The sequence below is a fragment of the Strigops habroptila genome, chromosome 2, assembly GCF_004027225.2.
Source record: "Strigops habroptila isolate Jane chromosome 2, bStrHab1.2.pri, whole genome shotgun sequence".
Lineage (NCBI taxonomy): Eukaryota > Metazoa > Chordata > Aves > Psittaciformes > Psittacidae > Strigops > Strigops habroptila.
Window position 1 is genome coordinate 116,585,132 of NC_044278.2, and position 23,231 is coordinate 116,608,362.

Below are 23,231 nucleotides of genomic sequence, written 5' to 3' on the forward strand. Positions count from 1 at the left end.
TGCTCTTCCTTTAATTATACAGCATCCTACTTTCAATGTTTCCACCATACATTATAAACAATTCAAAGGAATATAGAATGCATAGTCTTTAAATGTAGCTGCCCCTGAAACAGCTCTCAGCAAAGACAGTGATGGCAGAGAAGATTGTGGATCCAACGGCTCCTACACACTTTGGTTGTCCCATTGTTCTACAGCTAGAGTACACAAACTGAAGGTAAATCTTAATTTTCATTACTGTTCCTGCTGTGAAAAAAAAAAATGTCCCAAACAGCAGAGAAATGAGAATTCCACAGGGAGGAGTAATTTCTATCAGCCTTTGAAGAAGTTTTTTACATTATTTTCTTCAGAAGTATCTGAGCAACACCTCCCTGACATACAGGCTGCCCGAGACTCAGGGAAGGATTCCCATGCTCATTTATAGTGGCATCTGAGTGATACCAACAGGGTCAAAGGGAGGTCCCTCAAGCGCTTCACAGGAGACATTCAGAACTTTTCAGGAATAAATCTTTGGAGAACACATTCACTGAGGCGGCTGTTCACAGCCATTTATGTGATAAAGAGAGACCATTAGGTTTCTATAGCCCTGTAAGTGTAAATGACATTCTACAGTATGTATGTACTGAATGACTAACAGGACTTGCAATCTAAAAGTACAAATGAGAATGCCACTAAAACATATGGTCTACTGTAGTTAAATAGATTTTTATTCAAGGTATTAAGGAAAAAGGTGGTTGGCATAATACGAGGTCATGTGAGATGCTGTATGGCTTGGACTACGCCTGGATCCAATCCTGTATTCATGTGCATTTTGCCTGGAAGTCGATGGCAGCTCCAACTATCTATAAAAGAATAGTAATAATAAACTGCGTGTTCAGCGTAACCCAGAAGGAAAGTCTCACAGCCGAGCCCCTGATGTAGGTCACTGCTTTGCCACAGACTCTGCGTCACTGAGAAAATCCCCTGGTGTGAGATACATCTTCAGTTCAGACACTTGTATCAGAGCTGGTTGTCAGGGTCTCCTTTATCATTAATCAAGACACACACACCCTTCAGTAGCCCAATTCCTACTTGAAAGACCAGTCTAAAGGTGAACTGCACCTCAAAGGCATTTATACCTCTCCAATAACATAAACCTGGACAGATGAATTTCACTTTCAGCACGTCTATCAAATACTGCTGAACAAGGCACAGTTCCTACCCTTTGGCTTCCACAACTGCTTCAGCCACAAGTTTCTTCTGTAGATGTTCACAGTGCCAGGCACAACGAGGCTCTTTGCTAACATGCAGATTCCAGATAACATCACTACATGAGCTACTGAACCATAAAAATCACAGTTTTTCTCTTCCACTTGAGCCCTTTTCACCTGTTGCTTATGTACACATACACTTTTTGAATTCATATAATGAACATTTTTGATTTTCAAAGTTAAATCACTGCCTCATTTTATGCTGCAGCAAAGAAAAATAAGTGAAACTATTTAGCTCACCTTACCGTGGAAATGAAATACTTCTATGCAGTCATAATAACCATATTTGCTGGTTACTGCAGGGTGCAAATAAAGAGTGAAGCCAGCTTTGTTCTTGCGTATATCACCATAAACTCAGAACTTCTGAACTGCTTATGTTTGACCTTAGGGTGGAATTTCACGTCAGGAAAGCATGGCTTTTGGGTAGCAACATCCCAAGGATATCACCCTCAAGCTATGCATATGTTATCAGGAAGGCTCTACTCCAATAGTACTTTTCCTCTGGGAATAATAAATACTGTAGAATTTGGATGTGCACACTGTTTTTAAACTGCAGCGACACTGCCAAAATGTTGCCTGGCTAAATCAGCACTTAAACCAGAACTTTAATATAGTGTCCAGAAAAGCATTAGGTTTTGTTTAAATTTTTGCTCGTAAGCCTCATGAGTTGCAATGATTATAAGTAGTTAAATCTATATTTGTTTTTCTATAAAAGTTTACCTTTAAGTAACTGCTGTCATAAAGATCAATACCAAGTTTCAGCTTAAAGAAAATTTCAATAACCATGTTAAAAATATTTTGCTGTAAGTTATGCACTGCTACACTTCTGCTGCAGAAACATTCTGGAGCTTTCCATAAAACAAATAAGCAATAAAGACAGCAAACATCCTATATGTAATGTGTGCTTAATGAGATTACTCATTGTAAATAACTCATGCAAAATGCTTCCTGATGATGATGTCAAACAGCTATGTGGGTCAGTCTGCAGATAATGGTTTTGTACAGCTTAATGTTTATCATACTACTTTTTTAAACAAATTATCTCCTTTCCTTATGGGTTTCTGAGCTTGTTTTGCAACTGTGAAACCCCTCCCTTGTTTCCCAGGGATCACACGAACTGAAACAGGAGGAAGGTCCACATATGTCATAAATTAAGTCTATATATTTCATTGTCAAGGGTCTATTACCATTTTTAAGACTCTTCTCCCCCCTTTTTTCCCTACTTTTTGATGAAATAGAGGAGTAAATGGCTTCTTTTGCCCTATTTCTCTCCAAATTTGCTCCTGAACCCTTGTGTTAATGCATAGTCTGCTAGTGCCTGCCTCTACCCAAGCATGAAGCATTTGCTGCCCTGCTGGGATGTGCTGTGGTTTGCTGCTAATCCAACACTACCTTAGTCTATCTGGAACTTTTCCCACTGAATCTGTAAATCAGATTACAGCAGAGATACCACAACTCTTCAGCACCTCGAGCTACAGCCAAAACCAATAGGAACAGCATGTTTTTCCCCAGGGAAGCCTGAAGAGGGGTGGTGCAAATGAGAAAGAAGCATTTGAGACCTACCAAGGGGAAGGGGGATTTAAGCAGCTGTTGTAAAATCCAGCTTCATAGGCAATTGGTGACAGACTCAGCAATGCAGGGTACAGACAACCTCTTTAACGGTTAAGAGGTGGACAGTAAACTGCCTTGGGCAAAGAGAGGTACGGGGGACTTAGGAATGAAGATGATTTGCAGGAATAGAGTGACCCAGCAGAAGCACGCATGGCATTACTTTAATACATCCTTTAAAAATAAAGCAGAGTTTTAGCACTCAGAATTTTCCACTACCATCAGCGCCAAGGTGAAAGACAGAAGAACAGATCATCTTGTTAATAGCTCAGCTTTCAAATATTTCATGTTAGCCACAAAAAACATTCCCCACCACCCGGACTGTCTCTCAAATTTATTAGCCAGCAATGTTTTAACAGGAAAAGACTTAAAGCTTAGAGAGAGACACCCTGCAAAAGGCACAAAGGCACTTTCTGGAGTGCAGAGCTATTTGTTTATTTTATAGAGCACATCTACACAGGAGAGGAAGGGACATCGTTCCAAGGCACAAGGTCCCAGGAGAGGGACAAATCCAGTCAAACTCAGCCATTTATTTGGTTTGTGTTTAAGAGAGCAAGATTGATTTTAGAAACAATTGTTCCAGACTCAGCCTTAAAACAAAGCAGAATATGCATGTTTCAGTATGTTACTGCTTGGCTCCATTATGTAGAGCATGACCACCAGAATTAACATGCAGTCATCTTCCAAAAGTATGAATTTCTTTAAAACAAGACATGTGGAGGGAGTCTGAATACAAAAACCTTGATTAGTTCGAACCAGGAATGTTTATACGTTAACTCCCCGATCAGGCTTAATTCCAACACTGTGCAGGGCATCGCTGCATTCCTGTCTCTCCAGCGTTCCAAAAAAACCGTGAAAAGAGAAAGCCAGAGTAACTTTATCCTCCGTGCACTGATCTATCCCTTGTAAATAGACCAATAACGTCCTGCACATGTATGCAGGTTCAAAGAGGACTGACTTTTGCTCTCCTTGTGTTACAGATATAGGTAAACTGAGGGGCAGAAAGACTAAGAGTTCAGCTGCAAAGCAGGCTGGCAGCCAAAACTTGTACTAAATCTCCACAGAATGTAGCACCTGTGTAAAGCTGTATCCCATGAGCTATCACAGCTTATGTGGATGCTGCACTTCCCTGTGAGGACCCTCGCTCATATTCTCCTACCCTTAAAATCACTGTCCCTTTCTTCACACCAAGGAGACAGCTGATGCTGAATGAGACTCCTTTGCCTTCTGTGCCCACATACTCTTTTTCACTCTTTCTTGCTGCTTCTCAGTGCCAGATGACTCCCCAAAGGGGAAACTTTTGGTGGAAGGGGACTAGAAAAGTGGGACAATGAGCTCTGCTGAGGCTGCAGCAGGGAAAAGCAGAGGGATCCTAATAATGCTACAGGGTGAGATAAGGTGAATGTTTACTCTGAATGCCAAACTCAAGAAACCCTGTCAACAGGGTTGGAAGAAAAGACAACCCCAAATGCTTTTGCAACAGAACGGCCTCTGATGCTTCATTATCTTTGCATAATGGATCCAGCTAGTGAGCAACCTTGGTGATAGGAAGGTTTAGTAAGCTAAAAAGCAGTACTCCTTTTGGAGCATTTTGAAAAAATAGTGAACTCCTTTTGGAGTATTTTATAATCAAACACTACAAATCCTTCAGAAGACATGACTAAAAGTGCAAGTGCAGACAAAGCCACCCTTAGGTAATTCCCTTGATTAAAACCCTCAGACTTAAAACGAATCTAATTAAGGACATTGTGAAGGCACAGAAAAGCTGTATTCACTTATGCCCTCTTTTGCAGATGGTGAGTTGCCAAACAGAATCGAGACTCTTAATTGCAAGAATCATCAGTAAATTCGAAAAGGGTGGTAAATTAGGGACTGCAAAAGTCAGACTGTTGCATAACAGCAATGCTGCCAGACCTCCTGGCTCTTGCATTAGATAGGAAAGGCGCTTTCAAGAGAAGATACAGTGCTTTTAATAAAAACTGCTGAAAAAGGAGAGAAAAATCTAGCCCAGACCCATGCCATCCTGAGTGACACAGCCAGGAAAACTGATGAGTGAGGATAGCCTTTCCACCAGCTTTATTTTTCCTTCATTATTTGACACTACACCACTGTTGAGCAGCATCCGAGCTCCTGCTATGGTCACCTAATGGAGTTGTCACAACTGGCCAGATCTCTGCTTCTGTTTTTTCATTTTGATCTTTCAAGCCTTTCATAACAGGTAATATGCTTTGATGCATCACTGGAAATTTTTCATTTCATTAATCAGCTTTCTATCAAAATGCTGACATGTCACAGATATTCTTCTCCGATAAAAGCAAGGCAGTTAAAAAAGTACTTTTGAAATCAGATGGTGAAAAACATTGACCATGTAAAAGTTCATTTCTGTCTGATTTAATTTTCCCCAACTGTCTGCATGAGTCTCCAAGAAAATAAATCTACTGAAGTATGGTAAAAGAAAAGCTTATAAATGTCTGATAGGGATCGGGTAGACAGAAAAATCTGTTTAGCTGCAAAGAAAATGGTTTGGTAAAAAAGAAGCAGGTAGTACTTGGGAATTAGAATTTATTTGTGGGGTAGTGCTAAGCTTCTTCACTCCAACTTTTATAGTCAAGCAAAATACAGATGGAAGCAAGTTCCAAGTAGGCACTTACCTCAAGGACCACACTTTGTACTCTACAATAAAACAAAAAATAAAATATAGCAACTAAGTGAATGGTTGAATTGTGTTCTAATAATAACTTAGGGTTTTTTTCATAGACTCATAGAATGATTTGCATTGGAAAAGACCTTTAAAGCTCATCCAGTTCCAACCCTCCTCTGCCATGGGCAGGGACTTTCCACTAGACCAGATTGCTCAAAGCCCCATCCAACCCGGCCTTGAACACTGCCACGGATGGGGCAGCCACAGCTTCTCTGGGCAACCTGCGCCTCACCACCCTCACAGGGAAGAACTTCACAATTTCTCATCTAAATCTCCCCTCTTTCAGTTTAAAAGCATTACTCTTGTCCTATTGCAACCTGCCCTATTAAAAAGTCTGTCCACCATCTTTCTTATAAGCCCCTTTTAGTATTAAAAGGCTGCAACAACATATCCCCAGAGCATTGTCTTCTCCAGGCTGAACAACTCCAGCAATCTCAGCCTGTCTCCATAGGAGAGGTGCTCCAGCCCTCTTATCATCTTCATGGCCTTTGAACTCACTTCAGTAGCTCCACATCCTTATGTTGGGGGCCTGAGAGCTGGACGCAGTACTCCAGGGGGCTCTCACACACATTCTGTACTGGTACTGGTGATTCTTGTGACCTGCGTGCAGGACCTCGCTCTTGGCCTTGTTGAACTTCATGAGGTTTGCACCACCCCACTCCTCTGCCTGTTAAGGTCTCTCTGGATGGCATCCCTTCCCTGTGGCATTTCAACTGCACTACTCAGCTTGGTGTGATCTGCAAACTTGCTGAGGGTGCAGTCAATTCCACTGCACATTTGTTGATTATTAACAAGTGTTGGTCTCTGAACCAGTTTCCATTGTAGTGGTTTAACAGTAACACTCCTTGGAATTATTCTCATCTTAGACCACTTCTAGTGCTAACAAAGACAACAAGGCTTGATCCTCAGTTTACCATTTTTTGTGACAATATAGAAATTTGCAAGTTAGCAGGTTTATAGATATTAGCTATGCATGCACACATATCTGGTGTAACAAGAGACAAAGAATACTCAATCTAAATGTTTTTATTTTTGATGGTTTGAGGACCAAATATCCTAAAGAATACCCAAAGCATTTAAAACCTCTATTTGAAGAGTCAGGTTTTGTTGTTAGTGGAAATCATTGAGTACAACTGCTCCTGACTTACTGCAAATGCCCAGTACACTTCCATTTCTCAAAGCACCACACTACCATAACTTGTGCTCATGCTGAAACCCTCTTAATATAAGAAAACAAAACAAAACAAGACCACATCACAAAGTCAATCCAAACCCTTCGAGACTGGAAACTAGTAATTAAGAAGAATTACTAATTAGTTACTGGGCTAGATCATCACCTGGTAAAAAAATGCTTAGCTCAGCTGATCAATCAATACTTTCAAGTGGGTCTATTTAAAATAATTAATTTTAACATATTGTAAGTACAACCAAAACCACAGGGTTTACCATAACTTGCAAGATTAGTGAGAGACTGAGGGAGAGTGAAAACTTGAATTCATTTCACATACATCTGCTCATAAAAGGTGACAAGTTGATAGCTGTGGACCAACATCATGCTGTGGTCCACAGCCAAAGAAAATGTCAACTAAAGCCTGCCAATTCTTCAGCTGAGATAAATCATCATAGCTCTATTAGTCAGCCCTCCAACTTCCAGCATCCAAGGATTTGGCTCTATCTACAATGTATATTCAGACAAGATATTAATCCATGCAGTGTCAACTTGACCGCAGTTTCTTTTTTCTCTTCAAATATTACTTTGTCTTTGATAGTTAAAAGCAAATCTCACTGAAGTCATCTAATTGCAGGAGGAGGAAAGTACTTACAAAGGCTCTTCGCTATAAACCCAGCAGACTAAAGTTCACTCAGTGCCCATCACCCCCAAAGTTGTTTCTACCTAATTGGGCAAATTTTCCCAATTGTTAGTCCATAAAACACTTGGAATCATCAGTCTTTCTTTCTTCCATGAGAATGTGGAAAAAAAAGATGCATCTGCCCTTCCTTGTGTCACCACCCGCGTCTAGGGACAGGCTGGTACTTTGAACATCAGCTTTTTCTGGCAGACCCTGCAGGAGCTTATGAATGAATTCCCATAAACTGTGTCCATAACCAGGCAAAACTAGCAGGCTCCCAGTCATCACACACAGCTGGAGCCCAGAGTTATAGCAATCAACAGTAACCCCACACTCCTCTGAGCTGGACACAACTACCACCATACCACGCTTGATACTGATCCCCATTGCTCCCTGTGGAATTAATTAAATTCCCAAAGAACTTCTGGAGAAACCCTGCTAAGCCACTACCCAACATTTCAACAGCTCAGGCTTCCCAAGGAGTTTGGTCTGGCCTTAAGACTTGTTTCTGTTCTTTCTCAAATGCACGGAGTATGGAAATTTTACCCAACGGGGCTGCTCCAAACACAGAGACTTACCATTCAGTCTCTCAAATCTTTGTATTAAAAGGCTCAAACTTACGGTAGAGTGCTGAATGGGTATCCAGGCAGGTGTTTCAACTGAGCATTTGTGGGATGGGCATCTGCCATGGCTCTGCTGCAAATAAGTGAAAATGGCATTATACACAACACAGTATGTGCTGCAATCACTAGGTGCAATGGACTCCATTCCAGATGGAGCATCTAGGAGTATGCTAGTATCCATTACACCTCACAGTCATTTTCCACTGTCATGTAGGATAAATACTCAGCAGTTTGCAGAACCAAAAAGGCCTCAACAGTTATCCGTTAATTTTGCTTTGAAGTTCTCATTTATGTGGGTGAACATATCCTTCATCCACTCTGAACCCCAAGCATGTGCCACCTGGCTTTCCTCCACTCTGGAGCTTTCAGAGAACAACAGTGGAGCTTTAAGTAGTAGGCACAGGTTGGGGTTTTTTCCCCCATTTCATGATGGGCTGCATTTTTCCATTATGTTCTCTTTAAGTCAGTGATAGCAGCAGCCTGAACCACCCCAGGGCTATTTTCCAGGAGGAGTTAGGCTGTCCCAAATTTTAGTGTATGTTTCTTTGCTGAGCAGAATGCTCTGCCTGATTCCCAGATTTGCTCCTGGAGGACATGGAGCAGGTACCCAAGACTCCTGCAGTTCTCTGAAACTGCAGAGCCAAAAGAGTGAGGGGTTAATTTAAAGTCTAATGTTCCACATGGCAGTGCAAGCTGCAACCATCAGGCCTTCAGGGTGATCTTCCTGTAATTTCCCTTGCATTTGCAGTGATTCAATTACATTATAGCAAAGGTTTGGAGCCCATCAGGACAAATTGCACAGCAGATTGGGTCAGAGTCCCTGAAGAAAAGTTCAGACTAAATTCTGGTGTCTGTCACCATTACTCTCAGCATTTCACACAAGAGTCAAACTATTATTTAGCTCCTTGAATTGGAGGACTCTCGTAATCATATGTGTTCCTGAAGCTGGAAATAATGTGGGGAAAAAAAGCCCTTTTATTTTCATTTAGGCCAGATATATTGCAAGCAACTACATTCCACCTTTCCTTTCCCCATGCTGAGAGCAAAGGAGAGCAACCTCTGCAAACACTGATGATTAGGCTTCATGCGATTTTCCATTTGGGTCAGATTTATGAACATGAACTAATGAAGCACTATAAGTGCTTTGTTCTTTATCTCCAAAAAGCAAACATCTGTAAAGCATTACAATATTACATACTTTCATAATTAAAAAAATCAAAACAAAAAAAAAAAAAAAAGGAAAAATTATACATATCAGTTTCAGCTTTATATTCCCCATACCTTAAAAACTGGTTATCTTTTATATTTTCAGGTAGACAACTTTAAGGAATATTGTCCTGGTTTCAGCTGGGATAGAGTTAATTTTCTTCCTAGTAACTAGTGCAGTGCTGTGCAGTGCTGTATTTTGGCTTTAGTCTGAGGACAATGCTGATAACACACAGATGTTTTAGTTGTTGCTCAGTAGCACTTACCCTGACTGAGGACTTTTCAGTCTCATGCTCTACCAGTAAGCAGGGGCACAAGAAGCCAGGAGGAACTAGAGACAGGACACCTGACCCAAACTAGCCAAAGGGGTATTCCATAGCACAGCACATCATGCCCAGTATATAAACTGGGGAGGGAGTTACCCAGAAGGGACCGATCACTGCTCGGGTAGGGCTGGGTATCGGTCAGCAGGTGGTGAGCAATTGTATTGTGCATCACTTGTGTTTCTTGGGTTTTCTTCTTCTCTCTCTGTTATCTCCCTTTTCATTACAATTAGTAGTAGTAGTATTAGTAGGGGTTTATGTTTTACTGTGTTTCAATTATTAAACTGTTCTTATCTCAACCCACATGCTTAACCTTTTTCCAGTTCTCCTCCCCATCCCACCAGGGAAGGGGAGGAGTAAGCAAGTGGCTTTGTGGTACTTAGTTGCCAGCTGAGGTTAAACCATAACAAATACTCCAAAAAGCAGCTAGCAAGCAAGAAGCATTGTACCTTTAGACAAAAGTTTAGAAAGTCTTGCTTAAAAGGATTTGGAAAAGTCACTGCTATCATGGCAGTGGTATCCTGCGGGTGTGTGTTATCTCCTGTAAGGAAAGGATGAATGCAACAGCAAACTATGTAATCCTATCAAAACAATAAAATTATAAATGAATTTTGATCAAAAGACTGCATGAATTATTGCTAATTATTTTTTCCTTTCTTTAATAATGGTACATCTTCAGTCTTTAATCCAAGCAAGATAAAGGCAAGAATATTAATAATTTGCTTTGGACAGGAAACATTTTTCCAATTGAAAAGGCTGATCTTACAAACTTAGGAAACCATGTGTAACTTGTTTGTCAGGAGACTCCTCAAAAAGACTGCTCACACTCTTAAAGAGGATAAATCTACAAAATAAAGATCTCATAGCAGGAGGGACTAATTCTCTGCAAGTATTCTTGACTTTGAGATTCATAACAAAATTGTCCCAAGAATCACATGACACGTGCATATTCAAGGCCAGAAAGACAGAGGTAACTGGGAATTGCTCATAGGCAGCAGTTCTCCAGAGATTCCAATTTCTCATCAGGGCTGGGCTGATCATGGATGTGGTCTGTAGGGTGACCTGCAGAGTTTAGCCTTTCACAGCTGGAAATTTGGGTTACTGTGCTGATGACATGACCTTGTGCTGGTGTTGTTTGAGAAATGTGTGTAGTTCAGGGCTAGGACTGAACACTGTTCTTCTACAGCTTCTGGGGGATGTAGGGTTGTTTTGGTTTTGTTTTTGTCTTTTTTATATTATTGCTGATTTCTTACTTGAAAGATCATTACTTTTTGTATTATTGTGTTAAAAACAATGCTTTTCATACATTTCATACCTTACACTCTTACCTAGCTGAAATAGTTCTAAGAAATAAGGTTGTATATCAGCTGCTGGTAATGCTTTTCTTCCTAAAAGTGCTCAATTATTTTTGTTTTTAAATCAGCCAAAAGCTCCAACATGTCGCACCTAGAGACACCATCTGAACAAAAATAACCCAGAAGCTCAAGAGTACACAAAGTATTCTGCAAGCTTAGGCAATACAAGTAAATGTAGGAATAACTATGTTGGGAATTATTTACAGGATGTAGAAGGAATTAATTCCATTTCATTATTACTGCTAACATTTTCCCCAGATTAAGAGTTTGGTGAGCATAAGGAGTAAAGATTCTGGTCCACCACTACATTGGAAAGTTAAAAATATGAAAAGTGATGAAAATCCATCGCTTGAAATCATCTTTCTTCAGACAGCCTTCAAAGGAGGACAGAATTACCTTTAGTCTGCTTTTCATGTTTACTAATATTTACATGCAAAAAGAATATGTCTTGTCTTGCTGTTTGGTAGAGTATGTTCCAATAAAAGACTTCTCTATCTGAAATGGAAATAGAGAGGCTGCTTCTCCATAGCTTATGAATGAGTGATTTCCACAATCTTGTTTTACTCCCTGTCTTTGAGGATACCCAGCCTCCTGCACTAAGCTTCACCCCTGAGACAGCTCCAATGTAGTGATAGACACAGCTACCCAGGCGTAGGCTTTATCACAACTTCATGCAATAAGAGACTTCAAATTATGCAATAAGATCTACAGCTTATGTAATTTTTGTATAAAGACACCTTGGGACACGAAAGAATAATGCCATTCTCATTGCTGCATTCAGCACCAGCCACAGCTTTTTTTCTGGGTTGATAAATTGCATAGCAATAATACAGTCAGGAAGCAATGAAGTGATGACCAAAGTCAGGTAGAGATGCAGACTTCCTAGTCAGTTAGAGACAGTGCAATCCCTTCTCTGGAGGCCCTGTTACATGTAATTCCTAATCCAATAGGTTTATCAAGCATCCAGAAATGCAGACCACATAGGTAACTAGGACACAGAAAAGCACCCATTTCAGAAGCCAAAACCAAGGCTGCAAGCCCTTCAGAGTCTATATACAACATCTACCTTCCCAGCATACATTTAAGCGAGCTTGTTTCCTACATGCTTTTCTCAGTCAGATGTTCAAATAACTGACTGCTATTAACACTGGTTAGGAACATCAGTATAATATATCCTGCAGATACATCAATATAATGCAGAGTGGTAGCATCACTGCCCACTGCAATATTGCAGTGGGAAATGCTGAATACTGAACTGGAAGGAGAGAGCTTTGTGGCACTTCACAAGAGAGTTTTAAGGTGACAGAGATGCAGATGGACATCAGCAAGCTCTGGGTAAGATTTGAAGGAAGAATTCCTCTTTTGTGTTGTGTGATCAACTATAGTAACTGCTAAGGTTGCTTGGAGGACTTGAAGAGCAAATATGTATAGCTTATTGCCACTTTATCATAGGCAGGGAGAGATTATATATATAAATATATACATCATCGATATCAAATTTTGATGGCCAAATATTGCCTAATGTGACTGTGGCTGGAGACACATGTGGAGGCAGATCTTAGCTCTGCAGGAAGGTGTAACAAAATCCAGATGGGATATTTAGGAATATTTTCTCTACTAAAGCTTCAGGGGTCACTGAACTGCAACACTCTAAGATCTGACCTGATATTCTTTCTTGGAGAAGATATTGGTGGTCAGAGCCAAAAGCAGCCACAGGTGAGATTCTGTTTGTATCCACTAGAACGGCCAAGAATATGATTTGCAAATTATATACAAGTCCTTGAGTGAGGTCTCCAGTAGCAAAAGATTTGGCTGAAGTCAAACCCAGTGGAACATATTTAGCTACTCCTACACATCCTTGCAAATTATCTTCTCTGATGCAGACGATTCCCTGGAGATATGAAAATTGTAAATTTCAACTAGAGGTCTCAAAAGAGGTCTCAACAGAGGTCTCAGACTGTGTAAAATATAATCATATAGGAGGCCAATCCCCTGACCTAATGATTCACTCATAAAAAAACTTTCCCTTCTCCTTGACTGCACGCATCTTTTCGTTTTCTCAGATTTGCATCAGGTTAATGGAGAGGGAAGAAAATTTGCATATTAGTAGCAAGCAGATTAAAACACCAAAGAAATACATGATTATGTTGAAGATGCATGCCAGGAGACACACCTTTTCAGCTTTTAGTGGCCTATTGGACATTGCAAAGAATCTATTTTGTCAGCTCCTGCTATGTGAAATGCATAAAAATGCAGCTCATCTTGGCACTAGGAAATTATCTTCCCACCTCCACCCAGGCTCTCTGAATATTAGAGGAGTGATGCTAAGAATGTATAGCTCTGCTATCATCAAGAAGCGTTATCATTAATTGAGCCAGGATCAGGCTCTCGTTTTCTTTTTCTTGCTCAGTACCTTCCACCTTTCCTTACATCTGCAGCTCTCCACTGCTGTGCACTAGCATTAAGCCCCAACCATATCTTCCTGAGCAGTTAATTGAACATTTTCTCTTCTCCATTTATAGAGCTATTCATAGATTTATGAAACAAATCACCCTTCTCCTTTCATAGTCACAACCAGCCTCAATAAAGACATCTCCCTAAAATCAGCAAATTATAATCTAATGAAATAGATTGAAAATTTCAGTTGCACTAAACAAGGTCAATGCTTGGAAGAAACGAAATGTCACTCAGAAATGGAGATCAGAGTAATTCCCTTCTATTCCTGCTGCTGCCATAGAGACCAAGGGAGGGGGAAGACAGGGAAGAAGAGATTTAACAGACTTAATTCTTCCTGAAATTTATAATTAACTACAAGGGAAAAGGGACAATTACCATATTTCTAAAGAATAAAGGAGAAAAAAGTTGAGCTTTTGACAAGATATAATTACAAGACATTACATATGCAATGCACATTGGTTTGTTCTGTATAATTTTCTTGAGACTCCCCCCCAAAATGTGTTTTTTTCTAGAAAAGACAACATGTATCTCATCAGTTTACATTCATAATGTTTGAAATCCAAAAGCTAGAGGCTTGTAATAATTGTTCCAAAATTTAACATTGGGAAATAAAGATCTGAAATAAATACTCAGATACACTCCCCATGTGTCAAACATCTATGGGTATATTCTCCAGCTAAGATCATTGAAAAGGATCTTCCCGCTCTTCGAAGACTGTGCAGTTTAGCCAGCAGCCAACCCATAGTCATCAAAGCTGTCCTCAAGTACCACTTCAGAAGAGAGTTTACTAAATTACATGTAAATTGCATGGATTCAGCTCTATTACACTTCCAGGGTCTGGCAGGAAAACACCACAGTTTGAAGTGCTCATCAACACCTAATAATGACTACAGAAAAAGATTTTAATTTTAGCTAAATGTGAATCTCTGGGGGGGAAATCATTATGTTCCCTTTGTTTTGAGTTTGTTATAGCCAGGAAATTCAGCACAAAAATCTTAGCTAGCCAGTTTATGATTTCAAACTGTAATGATTCAAAGCCTGAAGTCTTGCAAAGAAAAAACAAGAAATGTTGCCCAAATCTATTAACAATATGCAGGCACACAGAAAGGTGGTCATTTTTTTGTTTCATACCCAGCTAAATTTAAATCAGATCCTCATGTAGTGTAGCTCTCTACAGCTCTGCTGTTTTTTGTAAGATTATACTGGTACGTACCACCTGAGGCACTGGTTCAAGCCCAGTATTCATATCTAGCTTTATAATTTCCTAATTTGGGGACTGACTCTACAGCCTTGGGCACATACAGCTGATATTGTAAGAAGTCCCACAAAACAAATTGAACCTCATCCTTCAAGTATATACCTTTCTAAACCTCTATATTGAGATTTTTCAGATTAACACATTCTAACTGGGGGAAGGTGGTAAACAGGCCGATTTTCCTCAGCAAGATCTATTATAAAAGCACTTCAGCATAAATAAATATTCTAAGTGTTAGTTATTTGCATTGGCATCAGGCCACCACAATCAATAACCCAACTTAACCTCATAGTGGATTCACCTCTGCAAGGTGAAACCAACAGCTGGCATTTAATGTGTGGACCTGCCCTCCACCTCCAGCAGGTGACCTGATCTGATTTACCGTTCTGCCCTTTTAAGAGTATCTTGGGACTGGTTTTGCTGCTGCTCTAAATTAGAGAGGCTGGAACAGTGAGGTCAGCCCAGTGGTGCCACCTGCACATATTTCCACTCTTCAGCCAAGTTCTAAAAACACCCTTTAAATCAGCTGGGCAGGTGCTGGGAGTAAACTGTGTTGGATAAATGCTGGATGAGTGTTCCCCCCTCACTTGGGGAATCCACAGTATTCTATTGAGATATAAGACCTGCTCCCACCTTTCCCAAGCATGGCACACTATCAACAGAGATTTATAATGACATACTTGATGTAGACTGGTAGTTTCAAAGTCAACTAGTCCAGCCACAACTCCTCTCTCAGATTCATAGTGATGCTATCAAGGTGATCAGCTCTGAATTTTGACTTGTCTTCCATGTTGGGACTATGGGGAAAAGGAAATCTAATGCTGACAAAAAGACATGGTGCAAATTGTATAGCTCTTCTCTGCTTTACTCTTCATGCTGAAAAGTGGGGTGATGAATGCATAGAGTGGGAGAGACCTACAGAAAAGTCATACCTCAACCAGGGTCTAAGGCAGATGTTGGTCCTGTACTTGATGCAGTGGATGCTTATTTTCCAAAATCATTGCAATATTGAGACTTCTGCTTTCACATCTGTCAGAGTTTTGCCCTAAGTACATACATTGGTGTCCCCTCTTCCAAATTTATTGCTGGATGAGCAGAAGAAAATAGGACAGACAGATGTTGCTGGCTCCTGGCAACCTCGCCAGTCAGAAATGTACATATTCAACCTTGGTTTGGGTTAACAACATAAACAAGCATATTCCCCTGCTTCCCATTACAAAACAATTTTTTTCCTTCCATCTTTATTTCATTCTTTTAAACACTTGAACAAAATCTTTAGAACAGGTGCTGGAGGGACAGCCATGAAAAGAGAGATATTGTAAATATACCAAACTAGACTAACACAGAATTAAAAGAACAAAGCAAAACACCAAACTTCTTCACTAGTGGAATCAACTGCATCTTTCATGAACTCTAAAAAAAACCCCAAAACCCCAAATGTACAAGATCTTTTTTTCCATTCATATGAATGATCACATTTTCATTTATCTGTGTGTTCCCACAGAGGTCAGTGACAATTGAATTAAACATGGAATCTGTGAGTGAGTGATCTGGCTTAAACAACTACAGAGTTAAGTGGAAGCTGGCATCAAGAATCCCTAAGAAGGAGTAATTGTTGCAGAATTTCAAACATTTTGATGATGGAAATTTATTTTTGTAGCTAACAAAGCCAACAAGTTCAAGGTGGGCATTCTCCCTGGGTCTGAAGGTGGCCAATCCTCAGGTTTATAAGTCTGGGTCATAGGAAATATACAGCTGCCAGTGCTCAGTGATGCGAACAGGGGAGTCAGGCAACAAAGGGGAAGTGGTTTAGGTTTTGTGAATAAATTCAGGTTATTCTATTTGGTGTCTAGTCTTTGTGTACATCTTTGCAAGCTCTCCTCAAAACACAGAAGCTTTCAGGTGATAGAATGTGGGATTTTAAGCAAACCTGAAAACACAGCTCCCAAACAAAACAAGAGGTGACAACAGTAGCAACCAACATTGACAGCTCTTAGGGGCATTAGTGATATTAAGAATAATAAAACATTAGACTGGATTGCCCAGGAATTTTTAAAATCTCTATCCTAGGAAAATGTCTTTTGCTAGCCCTGCTTGTGACAGGACTGGATGCCCACTTGTGGGATTATTCAATTTTTTGACACCAAGAACTGGGGGTTTCGGTGAAGAAGCAGCCCCTGTTATAGTAAGTTTTGTCAAGCAACACAGAGCTATCTATTTTCTTTTTCACCACAGGCAGCTACTGTTGTATTCACAATTCTGTAAAAGGCAGAAGGATGGATGATAGCTAGACATCGTGTTGCCTCTGACTGCTGGGAGGCACAGTGGGAATGTTCTTCCTTTTCAAAAACTCTTGGTGCTCCTGTTGGGATGGAGTCTTGATCTAAGCTTTCATTAATACTGAATTCTTCCTAATGATAAAATAATGCCACAAATTAATGTGCTTTATGCAACAGTAAAAGAAAGAAGCTATGCCGGGAACATGATCAATTAAACTAAACTAGGAGACCATAAGAAGTTTTCCTTGACTGATTTAGCATTTCCTAAGTCCTGGGTTCAGAAATGCATGGAAACATGAAGGAAGTAAAAAAAGGAGAGGAAGAATTTGTACAAATTAATATCTTAAATCTATCTTAAACGTATCTTACATTTTGGCTGAAAACATAATGTCAGTAGGATTTAAGATCTCACAAGGTACATCAGAAATTAATTTTATTAGATGGCATTTTTCACCATATAGAGTTCAAGCAGGATCTTTAGATTCATTGCACATAATCTACAAGGGCATATTCACACCACCACATTTATGACATTTTCTATAGACTGGAAATACTGAAAATTCCAGACTAAAATTAATGACCATGTGTTAATAATGTCAACTTTTTTAACAGGATTCATCTTTTGCAATTTAAGTAGCATTCATCTATTACTCCTTTTTATTACTTTAAAGATCTGAGGAATAAAACTGATGTATTTACTCCATCTTGACATTAAGATCCACTTTTCCAAGAATGAGAATGGCAATTATTTGCACAAATCAAAAACAGGATATTCAAATAAAGATAATTAACTGATCTGAGGCCAAAAATGACCATACTGTTGCTCTGTAGAATTCATACTTCTTGAAATGACTGGTTTTTAAATCTCAAATATTCTGAAAAAGGTCTGCTCTTATTATGTTGGTGAAAACTGGCATAAACACATGCTATAAAAATTTTGAAGGAGAGAAGCAGAGTTACTCCAGTACACAATCAAGCATGTAAAAGCAGATTATGGATCAATACAATATAACGACACTGGTGCAGCTTTTTAAATATGGCACCAAAAAAGATGAGGAAATCAACTATAATTTATCTGGCTTCAAGCCTTTGTAATATGAAATTGCCCTGAAACTAGGTTTTTGCCATTATTCAGCTCAATTACGTATGATAATATAGTGTTCTTACATGCATCCAATTGCAGATCACACACAGTTCACAATCCTATCTCATTCCAACATAAAAGTTGGCAGCAAAGACCGAATTTCTGAAGTTGAATATTTGAGGCTCATATGCCTGACTTTCAGATCATTTCAGCCATTTAGTGGTGGATTCAAGAGACAGAAAAGCTGGGAGGAAAAGTATTGGTGTAGATGGTGTTGAAAGCCCTGCCCAAAGCAATATCAATAGCAAGATGATGGTAAGTCTACATTTGTTATTGCCCAGAAGGCCCTGGGGAAATGTTCAGTGGAAACTTTCATCACCAATTCATAAAATAAATAAAGTGGTGTTTCTTGATATATAAAAAAAAAGCACTGGTCCATGTTCTTCACCCAATTCTACCATCTTAAAAGTAGGCTTATTCTCCTGTCCGAATCCAGTTACTACACACCTCTTTGCCAAACTCAGAAGGCCAAGGATGGTTGTGATTGCAGGTCCAAACTGCACCACCAGACACCCAGAAGAAGGGCTAATCACCACTCTTTTTTTCCATATTCTTGCTTATTTTAAATTGGAAAGCAATGTCTGGGAGTGTAAATTGGATGTTTAGCATGATCCTGGATCTAATCTTTGTTCAGTGGTGCTACACCACTGCTGCTGAGCACTTTTCACCAGTGTGCGTCAATGGGCACCCGCGGGCACTTCCACTCTGCTCCAGGGCAGGTTGAGGATGCAGTCTCAGATTGAGTACAGCTTGTGGGAGCCAGAAGGACTTGGAAAGAACAGGAGGTGAATGAGGTCACATGAGTGTACACTCCTTCCGTGGCCTCATTCACCTCCTGTTCCTTCCCCATATGGGTTTCTCCACCAGCAAGATGGGAATGACAGCTTGCATCTGTTTCTACAGTTCCACTGAGCTCCCTGCCCTCTGTGGCAGCCACCTGCCACCCCTCAGCGCTGCCCATGGGTGCTCGGTGTGTCTCCTCCTGCCCTTATCTGTGTCACAGATGGGGGTCCCCATTTTGCATGGCCATGACACAAAAAATTACAGTAGTGATGACAGTAGTGCTAACCTTTGGTTTGCCTTCCCATTTACACAGCCTTCAGGTGTTCTGGATACTCCATACACTTTGCAAGTCCTATGCAATTGATAAAACTCATCAAAAACAAAGCAGAACAGGGAGCAACTGTGCTGAACCCCAACGTCTGGACTTCCCCTGGCAACTGCTCCTTACAAATACTATTACCACGTGCAAATGCAGTTACAAACATGCGCTGCCTGACCTGTAGCAACCGAAAGGGAGTTCCCCGATGATCTCCCTGTCATTTAATATTTAGTTAGTTTGCTAAGTTTGAGGACATCTCCAAGAATCCTTCAGCCTAGATCTTTAAATTGGGAAGTGTCCTTAACCCTAAAGTCCTCAGCCTGCCACTGTTGTTGTGGATAAAAATATGTGTATATGCAAGTTTGGAAGGGATTATTTAGAAGGACCATTCCCAAACAGTCAGGTTAGATCCAACATCAATATAAGATTGAGACCAAAGCATTTCTATTTTTCAGGCCTGGAGATGCAAAGTAAGCTATGTTTCCCCCCCCCCCAAAAAAAGCCAAATAACCCACAAGAAACTTGCATCTCTCCAATCAGAAACATCATGACTACCTAAACTACATCTGATTGGCCTCTTTAAAGTCCAAGGACCCATATAATGCCCCCCCTTTTTTTTTTATTCTTTACTGTACAGAATAAACTGATAAGCTGAGAAAATATGTGCATTATACCATGTATTCTGAAAGTGCTCTAGTAGCTGGAGATATTAATAGACACAAGCATAGGATAAGATAAAATATGAAATCATCCCTTTTGCTAGTAAAAATAAGTAAATTACAAATCGTTTAGAAAGTGATATAGAAACAAACTGCATAATCTACAGAAAAGGAGAACAAAATGCTCATTGTAGCAAAGCTTATTTATCACTTTATCTTGCAACCTGACACAGTACATGCTCAATCTATTTAATTACAGGAACAGAAAAATATCAGAGAAATATGTACACATAACAGCAATGTTTCCAGTCCTACCTTGGTCGTGACAATGCACAGACAATCCATTCTGTAAATCTCCACAGGAGTGTATGTAAATCATAAAAACAAATCAGCAAGGGTGAGGAAAGGCTTTTGAACAGCATGAACAGAACCGGAGGCTTGAATCTGCACAGCCTGCTTTTCCAAGTGGGGCCCTCATAAGAAACTCGAGTCCTCCTCCACAATGCTAAAGGCAGTCATGATGCTCACAGGGATCAGTAAACCCACTAGAAATCATCTCAAGCAAAACTTCCAGGTGGCTTATCAGGCTTGATTGCTGCATTGTTCAATCTGTGATCAAAATATTCTGTTGGATGGTATGCAGCCTTCTAAATGGGAAGATGAGAACCACAACAAGCACAAAAGAGCAAAAAGCATCACATTTCAGCCCTGGCTCTGGTTTCACAATTCTGATCTGCTGTTTCAGTATACCCATAAGATTTCGTTTGCCAAGTCTCTCTCTCGCTCTCTCTGCCTCTCTCTCTCTCTCAATCTCTCTCCCTCCCGCTCTCTCCTTCCCTGTCTCTTTTCTCCCCCCTTTCGCTTGCTCTCTCCCTCCTCTCTCCTACTAACTCCGAGCAAGCACACACAACACACACAACTATCGGGCCCATCTATCACAGCGCTGTCACTCCTCTGCCAAAACAACTGCTTTGGGTTGTAAGAGGGTTTTTATTAAAAGCGTGATTCCTGCAAACATATATATTGCTTGAAGTGCATGATTGAAACATCTGAGGTGTGTGCGAGAGCTCGTGCGTCACATGTAAAATCACTCGGAATTACTAGGTCAGATTCGCATTCAGGAAGTGAATATAAATAACAGCTGGATAAGGCGAACTTTCAGAAAGTATAATAGAAAATAATCGGGGGGGGAAGGAGAATTGCATATTTACACATGCACGCAGGTCTATGAAGCACAACAGGGATAAATTATAGTTTACCATCGACGGGAAAATTGCGCCTCATTACATACATTATTCAAAGCAACAGAGGGGTACCTTTTTTTTGTTCCCCCTACTTATGAAAAATACATTAAAGTTTTAATTTTAAAAAGCACCCTGAACAACAGAGCTTAACAACTCCTTCTCTCCCAAACTTTTCTCTGCATCTTTGACAGACCCGCAGACTTAATCGATTTATCTCATGTTCTGTATGCTTTGCTCAGTTTTACAGACTGTTTAGCCCCCAAAGCCCTACCTTTCTTGCAGTGATGCTGGTGCAGAGCTTGCCTTTCAGGTGTCTTACATGAATCATTCTGAGTTAGAAAGCCCGCTGTCAGCTCTCAAAGTCTTCCCTCTCACAAATAGAGGAAGAGAGAGAGAGAAAGAAGAAAGAGGGAGGGAGAGAGAAAGAGACACAGAAGGGGAAAGATATGTAAAATGAAAGCTCTGGCCAAAGAGAGAGGAAAATCAATGCTCCTATTCACTGGAAAAAAAAAAAAATACAGCCAACTGGACTGTTGACAGCAACAAGAGGAAACGTCTAGACACCCATACATTACAATTCACCTTTTCAACACACTGGACAGCACAATTTCCCCTGGGTGCTTTGCTGAGGATCTCTCATTCTCACTCAGAGATAAAATATGTTTTCAATAAAATGAGCCTTTCCAAGAAAATAAAAGGATATTTAAGAGTCTTCTCTCTTCCATAAATTACTCAGGTTATAATCCTAATAATCTTGTGACTGCTAAAGCAGCAAGAGGCTCAGTAAATGACACACATTATTTTGCCAAAATGAGGTCACTGCTACCAAAGTTACAAAATCCATAGTGAATCAGATATGTGGTCAGAGAGCAATCAACCCTCCCCCAACTATTAAAGTCTTGGTGGATATAACATCTTAAAGAGAAAGTCTCTAGAGCACTCATAACTGTGTCTAAAACTTTAACTCACTCTAAGCAACCATATGTACACAAAACAAACTTGATTTGTGTTTACAGGCTGCACTGGAACCTGCAAGTTTTCTCCCTACTGAGGTTTACTCCAGTAGCCAAACAGTCAGACAAGTTTATTAAACTATAGATTATATGAAATGGGACTTTCAAACCTCCTTGAAGCAAGAACCAATTAACCATCTCCATAAGAACAAATGAACCCATTTAGTTGGTCTAACTTAAGTCATGCTTGTGCTCTAAGTATGATAGGGTAAAAGGGAATGCAGTCTAAATTCAGGAGATATTTTAACACTTTTATGTAAAGCATCCAAGAGTTTGTTCTCTTCCAATTGGTAGATTCAAGCTGATCTAGTAAGGTGTGAAATATTTCCATACATATAATTACCTAATGACTTGGCTGTAAAATTTCATATCATTCTGGCATATGGAGATATCTTTTGAAATTGATCTCCAAGTGCATGATCCGTAAATGCTTCTGCTTGAAAGCAACTACTGCTGTGAGCTGGTCCCAGTGAATTCATGATCCTATTCACCATTTATATGAAAAACAGAGAGTATGAACCCTCTGAGGCTGTGTATGTGAACAACATGACTCATGTGTGTGTCTCAGAAAATCATGCTCAACCAGTGTACCTAGAAGCTTTCTACTGCACTCCTCCAATTTTTAGGTATCATTTCCTTCCATAAAATATAACAACGAGTATTTAAGAGGGCAGGATTTGCACGTGTGCTACCCAAGCTTGGTTGAGTGCCATGGTCCCTGAAATACTGCTGCCTGCTTTTTACCCTCAGAATCTCCTGTAGCCCCAGAGGACACCCATGCTTTTGGGGACACAGAACCCAGCTCCATCCTTCAATAGGCTCACTTTGGTTGCCAAGCCTCCTGGTCATAGCTTCTCACACATCTATCAATGACTCAACAAAGTCAGGGCTGCAGTATGGGAACAGATGACTGTCAATGGGTCTTCAATGTTTCTCTCAAAGATGCACTTCCTTATTGTCATTAACTACCCACACCATGAGGCTGAGCTGCCTCATTTTCTTCTTCCAGCTAAATACTTTTTCCATTCATTTTTTCTCCACAAGCATAAGATTTTCAAATCCTTGGCACTGCTTTACCCTTCATTAACAACATCTCCTTCTGCTCTAATTTCTGCAGGTCATATTGCTGCTTAGTTCTATTTTTTCCTCTGCTCTACCAGCCTTC

The 23,231-nt window shown here is 40.1% G+C and overlaps 1 protein-coding gene across 15 annotated transcripts in view; it reads right to left on the reverse strand.

Moving 5' to 3' along the window:
- The window catches only part of DLG2 (discs large MAGUK scaffold protein 2), a 997,741-nt gene that overhangs the window by 824,227 nt on the left and 150,283 nt on the right, over positions 1 to 23,231 (reverse strand). For 3 of the 15 annotated variants that reach the window (XM_030474416.1, XM_030474364.1, XM_030474612.1), the window contains exon 5: positions 8,028 to 8,102. The exons of 9 other annotated variants lie outside the window; for them this stretch is intronic. In XM_030474416.1, coding sequence (XP_030330276.1) covers positions 8,028 to 8,102 — 75 coding nt within the window. Of the gene's footprint in view, positions 1 to 8,027; positions 8,103 to 20,124; positions 20,609 to 23,231 lie in introns of those variants that run through there. 3 more of the 15 variants (XM_030474493.1, XM_030474483.1, XM_030474533.1) reach the window with 3 other exon arrangements.